This window comes from Furipterus horrens, unplaced genomic scaffold (genome assembly GCF_987537825.1).
Source record: "Furipterus horrens unplaced genomic scaffold, mFurHor1.1.pri manual_scaffold_11, whole genome shotgun sequence".
Taxonomy (NCBI): Eukaryota; Metazoa; Chordata; class Mammalia; order Chiroptera; family Furipteridae; genus Furipterus; species Furipterus horrens.
Genome location: NW_028327181.1, coordinates 61,956,468 through 61,975,629, shown reverse-complemented (window position 1 = coordinate 61,975,629; position 19,162 = coordinate 61,956,468). Strand labels below are relative to the sequence as shown.

The window sequence follows — 19,162 nt, the reverse complement described above, 5'->3', positions numbered from 1 at the left end:
GGTTAAAACCGCCGCGGTCCTCCGGCTCTCCAGCCCCTGGGGGCCCCTGCACCCAGCAGATGGGTCAGGGGGGTGAGACTGGGTGGAGAGGCCTGACCGGAGCATGGGCGTGGCGGGGGAAGGCTTGAGGGTGAGCCTACGCAGAGGCGGGGGCGGAGCCCCGCGAGGCCGAGAGGCGGGGCGTGGACTCCGGTCCTCGGCTACTCAGGGGCGGGGCTGCTAACGAGCACCTCCGACAGCCGAGCCTGAGCTGGAGACTTGCTTTGTTCTGGTTGCTGCCTCCTGCACTCTGCGGCGTCTGGGTCCGTACCCTCGTCTCCCAGGTCCCACCCCCTCGTACTTGGTCCTGCATCCCCTTTCCCAACCGCTTTGTCCCAGATCCTGCCCTCACCCCTCCCCAAACTTCTGGCCAGCGCCCTTGCCTGGTACCCTGCTCTCCATCCCTCCCTCCTGCATCTTCTTCCCCCTAACCTCCTCTCGGGTACCCCTGTCCCAAGGTCCGGGTAGCTCCTCTCGGCCGCGCCCGTCCACGCCAGGGATGTCCCCAGCAGCCCCGCTCCGATGGTCCTGACGCTGCTCCTCTCTGCCTACAAGCTGTGCCGCTTCTTCGCCATGTCGGGCGCTCGGCCGGGCGCCGAACGACTAGCCGTGCCGGGGCCGGACAGGGGCGGCGGCACTGGTCCTTGGTGGGCCGCGGGCGGCCGCGGGCCCCGCGAGGTGTCACCAGGGTTGGGCACCGAGGTGCAGGGCGCCCTGGAGAGTGCGCTGCCTGAGCTGCAGCAGGCACTGTCGGCACTGAAGCAGGCGGGTGGTGCGCGGGCCGTGGGCGCCAGCCTGGCCGAAGTCTTCCAGCTGGTGGAGGAGGCCTGGCTGCTGCCGGCCGTGGGCCGCGAGGTAGCCCAGGGTCTGTGCGACGCTATCCGCCTAGACGGAGGCCTCGACCTGCTGCTGCGGCTGCTGCAGGCGACGGAGCTGGAGACGCGAGTTCAGGCCGCGCGCCTGCTGGAGCAGATCCTGGTGGCTGAGAATCGGTGAGGGTGCCGGGCTGGGGGAATGCGCCGCGTAGTGTGGGGCAGCATGGGCCGTCCGGAGCCTGGGTCTCCCGTGTGGCTTTCCCTGTGCCTTCCCTGCCTCACCGCACCAAATCCCTGCACTGCATCCCTGGGGGGACCAGCATGTCCATTTTACAAAGTTTAGTGACTTGCCCAGTGCCACACAGTGAACTAAAGGTGCAGCCAGGATTCACTCCCAGGCTAGTGAGTTGAGGGAATGAGACAGAGAGAGGAGGAATGGCCTAGCAAGACAGGAATTTGTCCCTGCTTCTGAGGATGGAGATGAAATCCTATTGCCAATGCCCCCCTAAACTCACAGCCCTCCTCCCCATAGGCCTGGGTGTCTTTATATGCTACCTTCTCTCTCCTATACCATCTCCCTCCCACTGAGAGAAAGCAATGTTCAGAAAATGGAGGATATCCCCACTCCCCTCTCCCTAGGCTGAAATGAGTGCCAATCTAAGGATTACTTGCCCCCTTCATGCCATCCCAAATCCACCTCCTGCTTCCTCCTTCTTCATTTTGGTCCATATAACAGGCCAGGCATGATCTCATTCTGCAGCTGCTGATAGGGATCAGAAGGTTCTCTGCAGGGATGCAGGAAGAGGAAAGTGAGGTGGGGGGCTAGGTGGGTGCCAGACACAGTATGTGTTCTTCACCCCTTTCTCACAGTGTGTCAAGATACAGTACTTGGAGTTCAACGAAGGACTGGCTGCCACTCTCTTGCCTGCCTCTTGGGATTTCCCCTAAAATATGGTGACCCCTGAGCACTCACTTCTTCTCTTCTCTGATGCCGGAGCAGATCAGGCATTCACACTCCAGTCTCATGCTAAATCCCCGGGCCCCTCAGGTTTAGAAGGGTTTTGGAAGGGTCACTTTCAGGTCATGCAGCTTTCACAAGTGTGATGGTCATAGGTTAGTGTTGCTTTCCATGCCATTTTGAAAGGGAAAAAATAACTTTTTAGGTGGTGGAAATGATACAACTCTCAACAATGCATGGATGGAGCAGTTTAAATTGGGAGACCAAGTTAGGGTTCTGCTTGTTCAGCAAGTCATTAATCTCTCATCTAACATCAGGTGCCCTGGTGTTAAATTTAGAGTACCAGCAAACGTAGTGGGTGCTCACCGAATGTGTGGGCCTGTGTTGGTGGGTGTGCCCTGTAGGTCTACTATGTGGGATGGGGCAGCTATAACTAGAACTCCTAGGGAGCGGGTGCAGCCAGCACCTTAGGAAGAGGCAGGCTACAAGATGCAAATACCGCTGATATTTTTCAAGGCTGAAAATAACAATTCTCGCATGGTTCAGAATCACAGAGAGAAGTGTCACACTAATCAGTGTCCCTGGCCCCAAGACACCACATACTGGTTCAAGCCTTGGTTCGGGCATTACTTCAGCACCAAGGACAGAGCCCAGCGCAACTGGTGGCGATCAAAATCCTTCCAAAGACAGGCAGAACCTCCTCCTGCTCTAGACTGCGCCAGGAGGAGTCTGGAAGGGGAAAAAAGGAAGTGATACGCAGATAATTTGTGTGTATGAAATCTTTTTTTTCCTCTACCAACCAACCTTCTCTTAAAGAAGGTTCTTCCATCAGTGTACCTACTCCTTTTGCCATTCCCTGTCCTGCAGCTCTCTTCTTTCCAGGGTGTTGCCATACCCATTGCCCGTGAGCCCCCAAATACCAGGAGAAGTCCTACAGGATAAGACACTCTGAGCTTAGTCCCACAACACTCAGTGAAGGTCACATCTGACTGCTAGCCCTCTGAATTCACAGCCCAGCCCATTAGGGGACCATATGAGGTTTAATATTTTAACTCAGTGAAGTTAATTTTTTTTTCAAGAATACACAGTGAATAAGTAGAAGAGACAGTTGTTTGTTTGTTTGTTTGTTTGTTTGTTTTAAACTCAGCCTCTCAGGTTGCAGACGAATTGGGAGCTAAAGGAATAGTTCTCACAACAAGCACAGTTCAAGTTCTGTAAAGGTGCCAGGTGCATAGGAACAGGTGAGGGCTGGGGCTCAAGGGACTCAGAATAAAGTCCTCTCTCTAAACTGATGTTCCTGAGCAAGCCCTTCCCTTCACTAGAAAGTGAGGGTGTTGGATTAGATGACTGCTTGAGCACATCCTGGTTCTGATATTCTCAGAATTTATGAAGTCAGATTGTTCTGGAAGCACAAAATACAGATGAAGGATCTTGAGTTCTGAAGACAGACAGATGTGAGTTCAAGTCCCAGCTGTGCTTCTCACCAGCTCTGTAACCTGAGGCTTGGCATGTAATTGCTCCAAGCTTTGGCTTTCTCACTGGGAAAAGGAACAAGTGCAGTGCCAGCTGCCCTGGTGGATGATTAGGACTCATCTGTTCTTTGGACTATAGAGAAGTTCAGAGATCAGCACAGTAAAGCATTGCTGGCCTCGTGCCATGTGCTGGGCTCTGCAGTGGACACAAAACCACAAGCACTGGTCAGTGTGGCACTCACTGGGCAAGGACTCCATGGCTGGCTGGGTCTCTAAGCCTTCAGGGCTACATCACATGTGGAGGACATCATTTGTGGAGGTCAGGAAGACAGGAAACTTCCACCTCTGCCTGGAGTGTGGCATCTCTCCTGCATGCTCTCCTGGCCTAAAGGTTTTCTCCCTTGGACCTGTCCTCCCCACAGCAGCCAAGGTGAGTTTCCTAAAACCCATGTATGACCAGGCCACTCCGCTTCCTGAAGCCTTTAAATGACTCCTTATTGCCATCAATATAAGTGGCTAGAGATGTCTCAAATGGCCTCCAGGATTCTTTTCTCTCTCCCTTTGAAACCTCACCTCAGCCACTTGAAGTAGCTTCACTTCAGCATGGCCAAGGTGGGGGCAGGTCCCCAACTACATCAGCTCTCAGATACCTCCAATCCTTTTCATACACCTATGCCTAGAATGCAATATCCCCTTTTCTTGACTAATGTCCCCACCATCTTTCTGACTTAATCCCATAGGCAACCATCCAATACATTTAATGTGTATCTTTCTGTGTTGTGATAAAATCTTCATTCTTGTTTTGTGCATATACTTTTAATTTACACAAACTGTGCTGTGTTATGTAGCTCATTCTATTTCTTGCTTTTTCCCACTCAGTGTTATGTTACTATCCTTCATGTTGCTATGTTTATCATCTGCTTGGTTACTTGTAACTGCTCTATAGTTCTCCAGACTGGGCACTTCTCCATTCTCCCAGGCTTGACACTGGATTATCTGTCCCCAGTTTACCCCACCACAAATAACACTGCAGTGAATGACCTCAGCTGTGTCCTTTTGTGAATCTGGTTAGAAACTCTTTGGGATATAAACCCAAGACCTCCAATTTCTGGCTTATGGGGTATGTGTCACCCTAATTTCATCCACACATTCCAACCTGCTTTCCAGACTGTCCCAGCCTGCATGTCCACCCACAGAGCTTCAGGATGTTCATGGCCCCAGAGCTCACCAACCTGTGATGTTACCCAGCTTCTGTGTTTTGCCTGTCTAATAGGTGTAAAGTCATTGCTATTTTAATTTTCATTTCCCTGATTGCTAACATTTTAGATTTTCTCTTTTGTAAATTGCTTGTTAATATCTTTTGCCCGTTTTTCTATTGGATTTACCTTTTTCTTGTGGATTTCAATTTTTTAAATATATTCTATATATGAATCCTTTGTTGATTTTCTATTTTTCCTTGTTGGTTTTAGACATTGCAGATATCTCTGGCCTTCTTTCTATTCCTCAAACATGCCAAACCCATCAGCCCTCAGGGTTTATGTCCTGACTGTTCTTTCTGCTTTTTATCTTATCCCAGATACTTGCAGGCAGGGCTCTCTGAACATTTAACCCCTAGATGTCACCTCCTCGGATGTATTCCTACACCCAGCACTCTACTACATCACCTGGTTTTGCTCTCATTATGGCCATATCACTATTATCCTGTTTATTTATTGTTTACGGTACTTGCTTATTATTTGTCTGCATATTAGCTGAGTCAGTCTTAGTCATTATTTAACTTCAGCCCCTAGCACAGTGCCTGGCACACAGTAGTTCTCAATTAATGTCTGTTGAATGAATGAATAAATACACTCAGTCATGCAGCATGAAGAGAAGTTTGAAGGCAAGGCTAAGAGTGGTGTGCTTCAAGTGACACTTCAAATGATGGTAAGAGGTTAACATTTATTGAGTCTTTCCTATGTGCCAGGCACTGTGTCAAGCACTTTACATGGATTATCACATTCATTCTCATAATAAACCTATAGAGTATGTATTTTTTAAATCCTATTTATGAGATGAGTAAACTAAGGTAGAAAGATAAAGGGAAGTATCCAAGACCCACAGCTAGAAAATGGGAAAGAATTTGAAACCAGAACCCAGGGATCTGCTCCAGAGCTAGGTTTCTTAACCAGGACGCATACAGCTTCTCCAGGGGAGGGTACAGGGAAGGAAATGGGTGTGGCCAGGAGGAAGCATCCTTATAATCACAGAAGTCTGGTCCTCTCAGGCAAGAGAGGAGGAGGGGGGCAGGGAGCATAATGCTTTCCCTTATGTCCTATATGACACTAGTGAGGCCCACAGAGTGTAAGTGAGCAGAGGTCAGGCCAAGCACTGCAGTCCCAGCAACTCCACCGTTCCCCCTCCACTTTCTCTCGTCAGGGACCGGGTGGCGCGCATTGGGCTGGGCGTCATCCTGAACCTGGCAAAGGAGCGCGAGCCGCTGGAGCTGGCGCGGAGCGTGGCAGGCATCTTGGAGCACATGTTCAAGCACTCGGAGGAGACGTGCCAGCAGCTAGTGGCGGCCGGCGGCCTGGATGCCGTGCTGTACTGGTGCCGCCGCACCGACCCGGCGCTGCTCCGCCACTGTGCCCTGGCGCTGGCCAACTGCGCGATGCACGGGGGCCAGGCAGCGCAGCGGCGCATGGTGGAGAAGCGCGCCGCCGAGTGGCTCTTCCCGCTTGCCTTCTCCAAAGAGGACGAGCTGCTGAGGCTGCACGCCTGCCTCGCTGTGGCGGTGCTGGCCACCAACAAGGAGGTGGAGCGCGAGGTGGAGCGTTCCGGCACCCTGGCGCTCGTGGAGCCTCTCGTGGCCTCGCTGGATCCCGGCCGCTTTGCCCGCTGCCTGGTGGACGCCAGCGACACAAGCCAGGGCCGCGGGCCCGACGACCTGCAGCGCCTAGTGCCGCTGCTCGATTCCTCGCGCTTGGAGGCGCAGTGCATCGGGGCTTTCTACCTGTGCGCTGAAGCTGCCATCAAGAGTCTGCAGGGCAAGACCAAGGTGGGTGTGGGTGTGGACGGGGTGGGGGTGGGGGTGCGGGAGGAGTTAGCATCTGGGAAGGCTTCCCAATTCATCTGGGACTTGAAGTACACATAAGAGTTAGGAGCAAGGAGAAGGATGAGGGGGACCTTGCCTTGCCTCGAAGGAAAGACCAGGAATTTAAACAGGGGACCAAGACCAAGAATTTAAGCAGGGGACACTTGTGTTTCATAAAGATTACCCTGGTGCTGCGTGGAGATGGGATAGGCAAGGGTGAGGCTGGAGGCAAGGGGGACCAGATAGGAGGTCAGGACTAGGGAAGAGAGGCAGAGAGAAGTAGGCAGATTCCAGAGGTGCCCAAGAACTAGAGTTAGGACTTGGTGGGTGGCTGAGTGAAGGAGAGGGAGGAGTGAGGATGACTCCTGACTTTGGACATAGGCAACCGAGTGGGTGGTGGCAACAGATACTGAAACAAGGTGAACTGGGTGAGAGATAGTGTGGGGTGATGGAAGGGAAGAAAGTGAGTTCACTGGGAGATTGAATTTGAGATACATGAGTGATGACCAACTGGGAAGCTTCAGTGGGCCATTTGTCATTTGGTTCTGGACCCCAGGAAGGAAATGGAGCGTAGAAACAGAGGCTTGGAGCAAGGTGTCAGTGTGTCCACCAGACAACTCCCTCCTGAATCCCCAGAGGTTCCCATGCCAAGGGCCCGATCTGAAGCCTTTACCCTCCGCTTTAACTTGCTGTGTGACCTTCACTATCTGGCTTCCCCTCTCTGGGCCTCTACATGTCTCATTTTTATCCCCTGAAAAATTGAAGGAGTGAACCACAACAGCAGTTAAATTATCAAAAGGAATGGAGAAAGAGAGGGAGAGTAACATTAATGTGTGGTTGCTTCTCTTGCATCCCCAACTCGGGACCTGGCCCTCAACCCAAGCTTGTGTTCTGACTGGGAATCGAACTGGCCACCCTCCGGTTCATAGACTGGCACTCAATCCACTGAGCCACACCAGCCAGGGCTTTCACTTTTATTTTTTAAAATATTACAGAATCAAGATTATTCCTATAATGTCACCCTCCCTACTTTGCATTCCTCTGGGAATTTGGGGGTTGGTGACAGCTGGTGCACAGGGAGTGATGCACACTGCATGAACCATCCTGTCTGCACCACAACTGTCATCTGGGGCTGCTCAGAGGAGTGTGTCTCGCAGATGATTGCCATACATCATGTGTGTCCCATAGATCAAGGAGATACTTGGTGTTAGGGGGTCTCTGAGGCCTCTTCCAGGGTCCAACATTCTAGGAGTTTCCGATTCTCCAGAGTTGAGCCGTGGGAGGACTGACTTTACAAAACAAGTCATTCTGCCTTGGGAGGAGAGCCTTGAAGGGGAGTTGGGAGTAGGGAACTATTGGATCTGGGCAGCAGCCATCACCACCAGTTCTGACACCCTTTTCCCAGCAAGGCCAGTGAGTAAAGTTCAGTAGAGACACAGTAAGTTCCTTCTCTGTGGCCTGCAGTGTGCCAGGTACAGGACTCCAGGGTGACTAAGACATGACCTCAGCTTATCATCTAGTGGAAGCTGCATTATGAACTGACAACAGTGGCATTCACAATGTGGTACAAGGTCTAATTGGAGGTGTGGGCCAAGCAGAGGGGGAATTAAAGCAGGTTGCATAGAGGAAGGGCTAATCAATTTGGATTTCAATGGATGAATAGGATTCTCAAGAACAGACTAGAAGAACTAAGAGTCTAGGAACACCCTGGGTCAAAGCTCAAAGGTGGGAGAGCCTTTGTGGGTGGGTGTCAGACAAATGTGGGTTGGTGAAAGGGGTGGTGAGCTGGGAGTGATGGGGAGGGGCTGCACTGTGCCAGGCCTGAGGGCCATACTGAGAGTTCAGACTTTATCCCAGGGCAGATTGAAATTAGATGGGAGACATGAAAAGGACCTGCCTGGTCAAGAGCTTTGAGAGAGCTTCAGGGGGGGCAATCCAGAGGACTCAGTGATTTATCAGGTGAAGACAGGGCTAGGGCAGATGGTCAGACTTCCAGCAGTGAGACAAGGCTGGGCACATATGGGGGCAGTTGGCTGGAAAGCTGGTGGATACAAGACACCCTCTCCTCACCCCTCCCTAGGTATTCAGCGACATTGGTGCCATTCAGAGCCTGAAACGCCTGGTTTCCTACTCCACCAATGGCACCACGTCGGCGCTGGCCAAGCGCGCGCTGCGCCTGCTGGGTGAGGAGGTGCCACGGCCCATCCTGCCCTGCGTGCCCAGCTGGAAGGAGGCCGAGGTCCAGACGTGGCTGCAGCAGATCGGCTTCTCCCAGTACTGCGAAAGTTTCCGGGTATAGCCACGCAAGGCGCCACCCCGGAGACAAAGCCAGCGCATCCCTGAGGGCGCGCGTAGACCCCGGGGGCACGATGCACGCAGGCAACCTTGCCCCCTCCTGTCCCTCAGCCCATGGCGCCAGGGTGGCTTTTTGGCGTTGGGAGCCTGTACTCAGCAATTTTCAGGATCATTCGGCTCTAATCTGGGTCTCATTCACTTCCCTACCGCCGTCACCAGTTCCCTCCCTTTATATCTGGTGATTGGGGTCCAGAGCTAAGGAGGGGAACCTTCCCGTCCTCTTTCTTACCCTTAACCCCACCCCCAGGAGCAGCAGATAGATGGTGACCTGCTTCTGCGGCTCACGGAAGAGGAACTCCAGACTGACCTGGGCATGAAATCGGGCATCACCCGCAAGAGGTACGGAGCATCCTGCCTGCCCCCCTGCCCGCCTGCCCCCCCACCCGGTCTAAACATCCATTCGGCCACTAGCCAGAATGAGTCAGGACTCCAGCATCCTTTCCTCCCTGGCGTGCAGATTCTTTCGGGAGCTCACGGAGCTCAAGACCTTCGCCAACTACGCTACGTGCGATCGCAGCAACCTGGCTGACTGGCTGGGCAGCCTCGACTCGCGCTTCCGCCAGTACACGTATGGCCTGGTCAGCTGCGGCCTGGACCGCTCCCTGCTGCACCGCGTGTCAGAGCAGCAGCTCCTGGAGGACTGCGGCGTCCGCCTGGGCGTGCACCGCTCGCGTATCCTCACCGCCGCCAGAGGTCAGCCTGCCCCATCTCCATCCCTGGGGGGCGGGGCAGACACGGGGTTGGGCCTCAGAGCCAGACGCTGTGCCAGCCTGGATTCTGAGGATGCGAAGACGAACATGTTGCACTTTGCCCTCAAGAAGTCCCCAGTCTGACGTGGGTGGGTAGAAAGATGAGAATAAAGCAGCCAGATAAACAGGGAGGTGATCACAATAGGAGGCATGTCCAGGTAAAGGATATACGGGAGGTGAGGGGTAGACAGCAGCAGGAAGAGCAGACAGGCAGAGGGAACAGCATATGCAAGTATGAATGATACAGAGCACGGAGAGTTCGTACATGGGATGTGGCTGGGAAGACAGTGATTTATTCTATTAGCCAACAGCATACACGGTATGGGCACTAGAGGCACTTCAGGGAGCCCATGACTCATGAAGGCAGAGTGGATGCTAGGGCTCTCGCAACCCTCTTCACTGATTTATTTTAATTTACTAGTATACCTTTTAGCTAGTATTTATTGCCAATTACTATATGCCAGGTCCTGTATTAACTTTTGAAGAGGTATTATTTCATTAATCTCTACATCCATTTCATGTAGTGAGCATTAATTTTTTAAATCAACTTTTTAAAGAATGACAGAGGTATAATTTAACTTAAAAGTGTCCAGTTCGAAGGGTTTGGAAAAATGTTTACTCCTTTGTAACTGCCATCGTAATCAAAGATAAAGAATATTTCCATCAAAGGTGTTAATTTTAAAGGTGACAAAACTAAGATTTAAGAATTTAAATACATTTCCCAATGTTTAAAAGTCATTAAATAACAAAATTAGGATTCAAAACCCTCCCTTCCTGCTTTATAAACAGACAAGTGTTGTGTGTGAATGTTAAGTCTGAATATTATGAGAAGACAGATTCTTTTCATTCACGCATTCATTCAGCAAGTATGTACTAAGCTCCTACCAGGGTCAAGGGACTGCTCTTCAACCCCATGCTTTTACTTCAACAAAAGCAGGTCAGCTTTTGTCATTTTTTCATTGCAACTCCCAAGAAAACCTTAAGATTTCTTTTTTTTTAAAGGGTCCCATGGAAAAAATAGCTTACAAATTCCTTCGACAGGGCGTAGGGAACAATGAATGTTTTTTAAATGCAGGCAATGACATGCTCAGACTTGGATTTCAGAAAGATCCCTTTGGTAGCTGAGCAAACAGATTAGACTGGGCAAGTGTGGATTTAGGGAGACTGCTGAGGAGGCTGGAGTTGGGAGCCTGGACATAGGAAGGGCCCTGGGATGGAGTCTAGTTGTTTAGCAGGAAGAATGCACAAAGCACAGTGCCTGGCACTGAGCACTGAACATCAGCTCTATGAGGGCACTGCTGTGTCCCAAGCACTAAGAATAGTGCCTGGCACACATTAAGCGCTTAGTGGATATTGTTGAATGAATGAATGGATGGATGGATGAATGGATGGATGGATGAATGAATAAGAGGCAGGAGTTAAGGCTAGCACCCAGGTTTTTTACTTCAGGAGGAAACTAGGAGGAAGGGTCCATAGGATGATTTAGGATCTGTTGGGTTCAGAGTGCCTGTAGGGTGGAAGTGCATTTCTTTCTTTCTTTCTTCTTCTTTTTCTTTCTTTCTTTCTTTCTTTCTTTCTTTCTTTCTTTCTTTCTTTCTTTCTTTCTTTCTTTCTTTCTTTCTTTCTTTCTTTCTTCCTTCCTTCCTTCCTTCTTTCCTTTCTTTTTTTTTAGGGGGGAGAAGCATTTCAATGCTCCTAAGACACAATGCCTGTCTTCTAAGAGGAATTCACCAAGAGTTAGCAGCTTTTCTTCCTGCAGACCCCATCTCTCTACCTCAGCAACACTTTCTGGAGCAGGGCACCCTGCCTGGGCTGGACTGGGCTGGGCTGGGCTGGGCTGAAAAGGCTGAATGAGCAAGGGATGATGTACCTCGTGGTGAGTGATGGGGAAGGGCCACTCTCACCAAGCTGTCTTTTGTCCCCCTCAGAAATGCTACACTCCCCACTGCCCTGCACTGGCTGCAAGCCGAGTGGGGACATTCCAGATGTCTTCATCAGCTACCGCCGGAACTCAGGCTCCCAGCTGGCCAGGTGAGAAGGAGTGGACGGGCAGGCAGCCTCGGGCCTTGGGGAAAGGCCAGGGCTGTGACACAGACCTCTTCTCAGCCTCCTGAAGGTGCACTTGCAGCTGCATGGCTTCAGTGTCTTCATTGATGTGGAGAAACTGGAAGCAGGCAAGTTTGAGGACAAGCTTATCCAGAGTGTCATGGGTGCTCGCAACTTTGTGCTGGTGCTATCGGCTGGGGCACTGGACAAGTGCATGCAGGACCTTGACTGCAAGGACTGGGTGCACAAGGTAGGTGCTGGCCTCCATGGTCCCAACATTGGCCTGTGGCCCAGGGTACAAGCGTGTCCTCCTATTTCTTCTCATCTGTACCCCCCAGCAACCTCCATGTCCCAGCAGGAAGTCAAGAGTCACAGCTCCAAATCTAACAGGACTCTAGCCAGTCACTTAGGCTCCCTGAGCCCACTTACCTCATCTATAAAATGTAGATAATTTACCTGGATTATCTGCCTTGTATGGTTGTTGTGAGGGTGATAGCGGGATGAAAATACTTGGAAAATAACCTCCATGAGGGAAGGAGGAAGAGAGCATAGGGAGAGGCACAATGGAATCGCGAAGAACAAAAATCTGTGAGTTCGAATCCTGGCTCTGGCCTTGAGCAAGTCACTTCATCCCAATGAGCTTCATGTTTATTACTGTAAAGTGGATAATTATAGTACCTAATTCCCTAGGATATTGTTATAAGGATTAAAAGAGCTAAAATTTGTGACAGGCGTAGCAGAATTCCTGGCTCTAACAGTAATTGTTCTATAATGGTAGCAATTGCCATTATTAATATAATTAATATGAGTACTGTTTAACTCACCATTGTATCATCAGTGCCTGACACATAGTAGAAACTTATTGAATACTTGTAGAACAGATGGATGGATCAATATTTGCAGGTTATTGATTAATCAATGAATAAGAATTGGGGCTGGGGCTGAGAGGTGCAGTAGTCAGTTATCTGAGGTGGGGCCCTTGTCCTAAAGCAGTGAAGGAGACAGAATATGCCCAGAATAACTAGACAATATGTAAGTTGGTGTCAGTGCTAAGCTGGCCAGGTAAACCTCTTACTTACCATAGGAGTATGGAGAAGGAAGAAAACATTAAGGGCAGGAATAATCAGGGAAGGCTTCATGGAAGAGACAGGACTTAAGAGTCTCAAGAATTTAGGTAAGCAGAAGAGAAGGCATCCCTGGCAGGGGAACAGCATGAGCAAAGATCAAAAGTAGGAATGAAAAAGGCCCAGAAGCCTACATGCATCACTGGTTTTGCTTTCTCCAACTCAGATGAAGAAACTGAGGCTCAGAGAAGTAGAGCAATTTTTGCCATGGCCCCACCAGTGTCAAAATCAGAAAAGCTGGGCTGTGAGCTCTGTCTCTCTGACCCCAAGCTCGTGCTCTTTCCTAGGACCTGTGTTGCATGGCACAGATCTGAGGGTGTGTGTGAGAGGGGATGGGGTAGGGTTGGACTCAGCTGACACCAGAGATGATTATCTACATTTCTTCTCAACTCCATGTTCAGTGATATTATGTTGGCAGCTTAAAATCAGCCATGGTGGCAGTATTTGCACTAAGGAAATAAATCAGTAAATATTACAAATTAGGGGTTTGTTTGTTTGGTTGGTTTTTTCCTCCCTGGATAGCTAGGTAAACATTTATCAGCACAACACTGGCTGGTTGATAACTATGGAACGAGGCTGCGAGTGACCAAAGGCAGGAAAAAGACCTGCACTTGCAGCACCGAGTTAGGGATCCCATGGGGGCAGTGATGGATTGAGTGAGGAGGCTCTGACACTAGAGTGTAGTCAAGATTGATCGTGGGAAAGGGGGTCAAGCCCCCGAGGCAGGTTTTGGAGGGCTGAGTACCAGGCTTCGTTTGGGGTGAGGTTGCTGCTCCTTCAGCCTAGAGGATCATGTGTGAAGACCCAGAGCAGGTGGCAGGTGGCCTTCTGAAAGACAGAAGTATCTGTGAGCTCCATGACAGCTCAGATTTTGCCTTATTCACACTGTATCCCTGATGCCTAAAACCACGCATGGTACAAACTAGGCTCTTGAAGACTATAGAATAATAGAATTAAAGATAAAACAGGTGAACGATTCTGATGAAGCTGAGATGACTGAGCAAACCATAGCTAGCTTCTAGACTTACCAAGTCAGAAGATTTGACTCGAATCAAGTTATTCTTCACTAACTGAGTGACCTTGAATAAGCTATTTTTCCCTTTTTCGGCCAGCCTCTGAATCTGTGCAATGAGCAGTGTGCTATTTTCGTTTCTGTATAATTCTGAATGGAGCAGATGCCAAAAGGTTTTCACATAAATTGCTGCAGAGTCAGAGTTCATCCAAATTCTCAACAGAGAGGCAGAGGACTTGGTGGAAATAGCCCAGGCCTTGGATTCTGAAGGCGAATCAAAGCCTGGCCCCTCCTCGGCTGGGTGTGTGTGACTTAGGAGCAAGTCCCTTCCCCTCTCTGGGCCTCCTTCTTCTCATTTGTTAGATGGAGAGGTTCCCCTGAAGTCAGTCAAGGTTGAAGTTATGCAGGTACTTTCCCCAGGAAGGTTGTGCTCAAGAGTCTTGGCCCCCATCCTTGTCCCAGCAGACTGCAAGGAGGGAGGAGGCAGTCAGGGCGGTGGAGGCCTTTGCCTTGGCTCTGTCATCCTTCCTTGGTTGTTTTTAGTGCTTAATTGCCTTTGGTTTTAAAACTCCTTTCCCTGTAGCCACATTTAGTGGGTAATCAATATGGAAAACCACAGTGAACTGCATTCAGGAAAGTCTAATCCCTGTGGTTCCCTTTTGAAAGGAAAAAAAAAAAAATTCAGTAAGCACTTACCAGAGCACGCATTAATAGTAAGTAATATCCTCAGAACAACCTTTTGAGGTAGGTTTATTATCCCTACTTTACAGAGGAGGAAATAATAGCACTTACTATTTATTAAGCATGCACTGTGTGCTAGGTGCTGTTCTAACCACCTGCCATGGGATATCGCAGTTACCTCCTCCAATGGTTCTACAAGATAGTGACTATCATTAACCCTGTCTTATACACAAGAAAACAGAGGCTTTGAGAGCCACCTGTTTTTGCCTCAGATCGCAAAGCCTGTGTCAGAGACCCAATGTGAACCCAGATCTGATGATTCCGGAGTGCATCCCTTACTGTTAAGCTATGCTGTCCCATTCATTTACTCATCCAGCCATCCATTAAGTATTTAGCAAGGGCTGACTATGGGCATGTGGCTTTGTGACAGATACTGAGATATATAAGGCGAGTAAAAACCAGACATAATTCCTGCCCTTAGGTCTGGTAGGGAAGGCAGATATTAAATAAATTACTCATTAATTAATTTAAATTTGCAGCTGTAGTATGTGCTGCAGAGGCTATGAGAGCTTATAATGGGGGGATCTGACCTGACCAGGGAAGTGAGAGAAGTCTTCCCTACGAAAGTGTCAATAGGGTGCAGATCAGAAAAAGGAGTGGGCATTAGCTAGGTGAAGGGGCAGGGAAGGGTGTTACAGACAGAGGAAACAGCCTGTGCAAAGGCCCTGTGTAGGGAGGGAAGAGGGCAAATCTAAGAGGCTGCAAGGTCTGTGGCTGGCGGCGGTGCAGACGTGCAGTGTGAGAAGTGAACTGTGGCTGACGAGACAGGATCCTCGGACTACATTAAGAAGTTTGAACTTGATTCTAAGACCCATGTAAAGTCTTGAAGAGTTCTAAGTAGGGAGGGACATTATCAAATTTTCATTTTGCAGAGTAGCTGGGTGAAGGGGCAACGCAGAGAGCAAATCAGAGAGGGCAAGAAGTGGATGAAAACAGGCCTGGTGGAGCATAAAAATAAGGGGTGAGGGTTGCAGCAAGAAAGTGGTGGGGTGGAGACAGAGAAAAATGGGTAAATCTGAAAAATAAGTTACAGGTACAATTGGTAGGGCTCGTGATGGATCAATGTGGATGCAGGGGCTGTGGTGTTTTTCTTCTGACACCAAATTGTGTGGGTTTGCCCCACACCAACAACCAGTTCTCCAATTCACCCACACCAATTGCGTGTCCCACAATTCAACTCAATTCTGATACTAACTATCCAGAGCGGGTACCTGACTCCACAGGTAGAAGGGCACCATCCCACAAGTCTGCTCTTGTTTCAGATACCAGCTGAAAGTCCGGGGTTCCCAGGCTACCCACACTTCTTTCTGACTTGGCTACAAATTCAGGGGTTCCCATGACTCCCCGCCCCCCCCCAAGTTCAATAATTTGCTAAAATGATGTGCAGAACTCAGAGAAGGACGAGGGCCAGAGATGGGGGTGGGGGTGCAGTCAGGGGAGGCACAGAGCTTCCATGCCGTCTCCAGGCCACTCTCCCAGTGCCTAGATGTGTTCACCAACCCACCCCATTTTTAGGGGTTCTCTATGGAGGTTTCATTTTTGTGGGCATGGTTAAGTCATTGGCCATTGGTGATTGAACTCACTCTCCAGCCCTTCTTCCCTCCCTGGGGATGAGTGTGTATGTGTTGGGGGAGGGGGGTGCTTGAAGTTCTAACCCTCTAATCAGAGTTCGGTCTTTCCTTCAGCCAGTCCCCATCCTGAAGCTGTCTAGGTACCCCCCACCCCAGTCATCTAGAGTCCAGGGGTTTTAAGAGCTCTGTGCCAAGAACCTAGGACAAAGACCAAATATTTATGTTTTATGGTACCACAAACGGTGAGGGAGAAGTCAAAGGTGGACTTTAGTACCAGTATCCCACCCCGGGCTCAGCCTCAGGCTGTTGTGGGGCCTCCCAGTGTGCACCTCACCCTGGGGCCCCTGGTCTCTTCCTTCTCCCTTCTTTCTCCAGGAGATCGTGACTGCTTTGAGCTGTGGCAAGAACATAGTGCCTGTCATCGATGGCTTCGAGTGGCCAGAGCCCCAGGCGCTTCCTGAGGACATGCAGGCTGTCCTCACCTTCAATGGCATCAAGTGAGGAGGGGGTGGATGGGTGGGTACACAGCACCCCCCCCTCCCAGCAGCTCCCTCTGATCCACCAGCCTCTGTGCCCACAGGTGGTCCCACGAGTACCAGGAGGCCACCATTGAGAAGATCATCCGCTTCCTGCAGGGCCGCTCCTCCAGGGACTCGTCTGCGGGCTCTGACACCAGTTTGGAGGGTGCTGCACCCATGGGCCCGACTTAACCAGTCCGTAGTTCCCAAGTCCTGCCGTGACCCCCATTTCCATTATCCCCCTAGAAGGAACAGCTCCTCACACCGGCCTCCCTGGGCTGAGACAGCCTGGCCCCTTCTCAGGAAATGGCTCTCCCTCTCCCAGACCCTCACGGGCCACCTCAGACCCAGCTTCCTCAGTATCTGGAAAGGGAAGGGAAGCTAGGCATTGCAGGTGGTGAGGGTTAGACCGCCCCTAAGCCCTGCCACCAGGCTCTCTGTCGCAGGTGTGGGAAGGTCACCAGTCAGTTCTGGAGCCACTGAAGAGCGAGGGTTTGCCGCACACCGCCCTCTCTCCTGCGGACATTAGCCAGCTGCGGTAGGGGTAAGGCAGGCAGCCTCTGACAGGACATAAGGCAATGCCCAGCCCTCTCGGCCAAGCGAGGGTCTGGGCCTGGGAACCAGCGGGGATGAGAGTCCAGTGATGGTTGTCCGCCTAGACTGTGCCTGGCCCCTTGGCTCACCACTTCCTGCCACGCTGAGGCCTTGCCCTGCGATCTCTCCATGCACTTAGCCGTCCTGGCCTGGTCCCAGGTGCCCTCCCAGACTTCCTGAGGTGCAGCCTCTTTTGCCACATCCAGGGTCAGGGTTGAGCTGAGCCGGCCCTCGCTCTGGCTGGTTGGCAGCCGCGGCTGGGTTTGAAGCACTCACCAGCGCACGGAGCTCCCTGCTTGGGTCTGGGCGTGCGAGGCCATGTCCCAGAGGGCTGCTGGCCACCCTCCCAGGCCCTGGTGCTGTGCCTCATGCCCAGCTGGTTCCCCAGCCCCTGCCAGCAGGAGCCTGGGCAGAACCTGCAGCTCCTTGGAAGAGGCAATGTCCTGAAGAAGGGCATATGTGCATTCAAATCCCCTGGGAATTTTGTTAAAATTCCATTCAGGAGACCTGGATGTGGGGCCTGAATTTCCACATTTCTCAGATTCCCAGATGAGCCAGTGCTGGTGGTCAAGAATGTCACCTTAAGTAGCGAAGCTCTGAAATACAAATCCCTCACACACCTCCACCATGTCCCTAGCACCCCACTCCATGTATCATCTCCATTTTACAGAGGAATCGAAGGATGTGCCATTTTCCAAGCCCTGAGTGGCAGCCCAGGATCCAGACCTGGCCTCCGGGTGCTCAGCCCACAGCTGGTGGGACTTCTCTCCTGAGAATCATCCTTGGAGGCTGTGACCGGGCTGGGCTGCTGCTCCACAGACTGCTGGCTTCTTCCTCGCCCCAAAGAATCTAGAAGTGGGGATAGGTTCTTGACCCAGGGGCTAAGCAGAAATAAATGAGTGGAACATCCCTCTGCCCCTTCCTCCAGGAGGGTGGGAAAGCACTGGATAGCCAGCCCTGCCTCTTCCCTCCTGAGAGCAGTGGGTTCACACCTCAAGGCTGGCTCAGCTCCCAGCGGGCCTCCTGCAGGTGTGGTGCCCTGATCCCCACAACCTCTTAGCTCTTGAGCCACAAAGCCAGAAAGTCAAAGATCTCAATCCAGGCTTAGGGTTTCTTGCTTCCACTCCCCTCCCTGTCAAAGATACTGTTCTGCTGGTCCTAGCCCCAACTCTGGCTTTGACCACACTTCTTTCATGCCACCAGAGTGCCCACCAGTGCCAGGCTCTGGATATGACAGTGACGGAGGCAGACTGGATGCTGCCCTCACAGTAACAATACAGTGTGATGAGTATCCTCCAGGGGAAGCTTTCTGTCTTTTGTCCTCAATCCCACTCCCTCCTGAAGTATTCAGAGAGCTTTCCCAGCCACTTTTCCTGATTGGTACACCCTCCACTGTTACAGCTCCAGTCTCTGGGGAATCAGAGCTTAGTTCCCTACCCCCCACCCCCACCTCCGCAGCAGCTTAGGTGATGACCCTCCCCACAGCCAGGCCAGTGTGTTCTGGGGACTGCCTCCCCTGCCGGGACAAACTGCCCAGATCAGGCACCTTGGCCCTCACCTTCCCCCTAGGCCTGGCCTCATAGGGCTGGTCCTGAAACAGGGCTGAGAAATGGCCTTGCCCCCAAAGCCTGCTCTGACACAGGCCTGCAGGGCCAGGGTTTTCTGCTTGGCTGGACTGGAGCTGCTACCCCCAGGTCTGGGCTGAGTCAGTTAGGTTCCTACCCCTCCTCCCCTCAACCCCTCCCCAGGGACCAAACACTGCTCAGGGACAAAGATCAAAAGTCCAGCTCTGCCCTGGCCAGTAGGGTTCAGTTGGTTAGAGATTTGTCGCATAAACCAAGTGGTTGCAGGCTCAATTCCTGTTGGGGGACGTATACAGGAGGCAACCAATTGATGTTTCTCCCTCACATTGTTGTCTCTCTCTAAAAGCAATGAGAAAAATGTCCTCAGGTGAGGACTAAAAAATCCAGCTCCAACTCATTTGTCCTTCCCATGAAAAGAGGCATCTCATTTTAGAATGTATAAAGTAGAAAGTATCTCAGAACATTCTCTAGCCCAGTGTTGTCCAACAATGATCAGACAATTAGGACATCAC

The 19,162-nt window shown here is 51.2% G+C and overlaps 1 protein-coding gene across 3 annotated transcripts; it reads left to right on the top strand.

The window, feature by feature from the left end:
- The first annotated feature begins 245 nt into the window (after positions 1-245).
- Positions 246-18,365, top strand: SARM1 (sterile alpha and TIR motif containing 1). 3 transcript variants are annotated; one of them, XM_090257705.1, is made up of 10 exons: positions 246-1,031; positions 5,703-6,321; positions 8,438-8,650; positions 8,960-9,051; positions 9,170-9,405; positions 11,390-11,492; positions 11,568-11,757; positions 16,331-16,452; positions 16,536-16,639; positions 17,738-17,837. In XM_090257705.1, exons 1-10 carry the CDS (start codon positions 562-564, stop codon positions 17,770-17,772), a joined length of 2,184 nt encoding a protein of 727 aa, XP_090113831.1. In that variant the 5' UTR covers positions 246-561; the 3' UTR covers positions 17,773-17,837. The 3 variants fall into 3 exon arrangements, with proteins under 3 accessions (XP_090113831.1, XP_090113833.1, XP_090113832.1); XM_090257707.1 differs by lacking the exon at positions 16,536-16,639 and having other exon boundaries at positions 17,738-18,365; XM_090257706.1 differs by having other exon boundaries at positions 16,536-17,806.
- The last annotated feature ends 797 nt before the right edge of the window (positions 18,366-19,162 follow it).

Bases quoted from the DNA above. Each gene is read 5' to 3' on its own strand.
- SARM1 (XM_090257705.1), top strand. From the start codon at position 562: ATGGTCCTGACGCTGCTCCTCTCTGCCTACAAGCTGTGCCGCTTCTTC. The intron at 1,032-5,702 runs GTGAGGGTGCCG...TTCTCTCGTCAG, and splicing joins ATCCTGGTGGCTGAGAATCG to GGACCGGGTGGCGCGCATTG. The intron at 16,640-17,737 runs GTGCTGCACCCA...TCCATTTTACAG, and splicing joins CTCTGACACCAGTTTGGAGG to AGGAATCGAAGGATGTGCCA.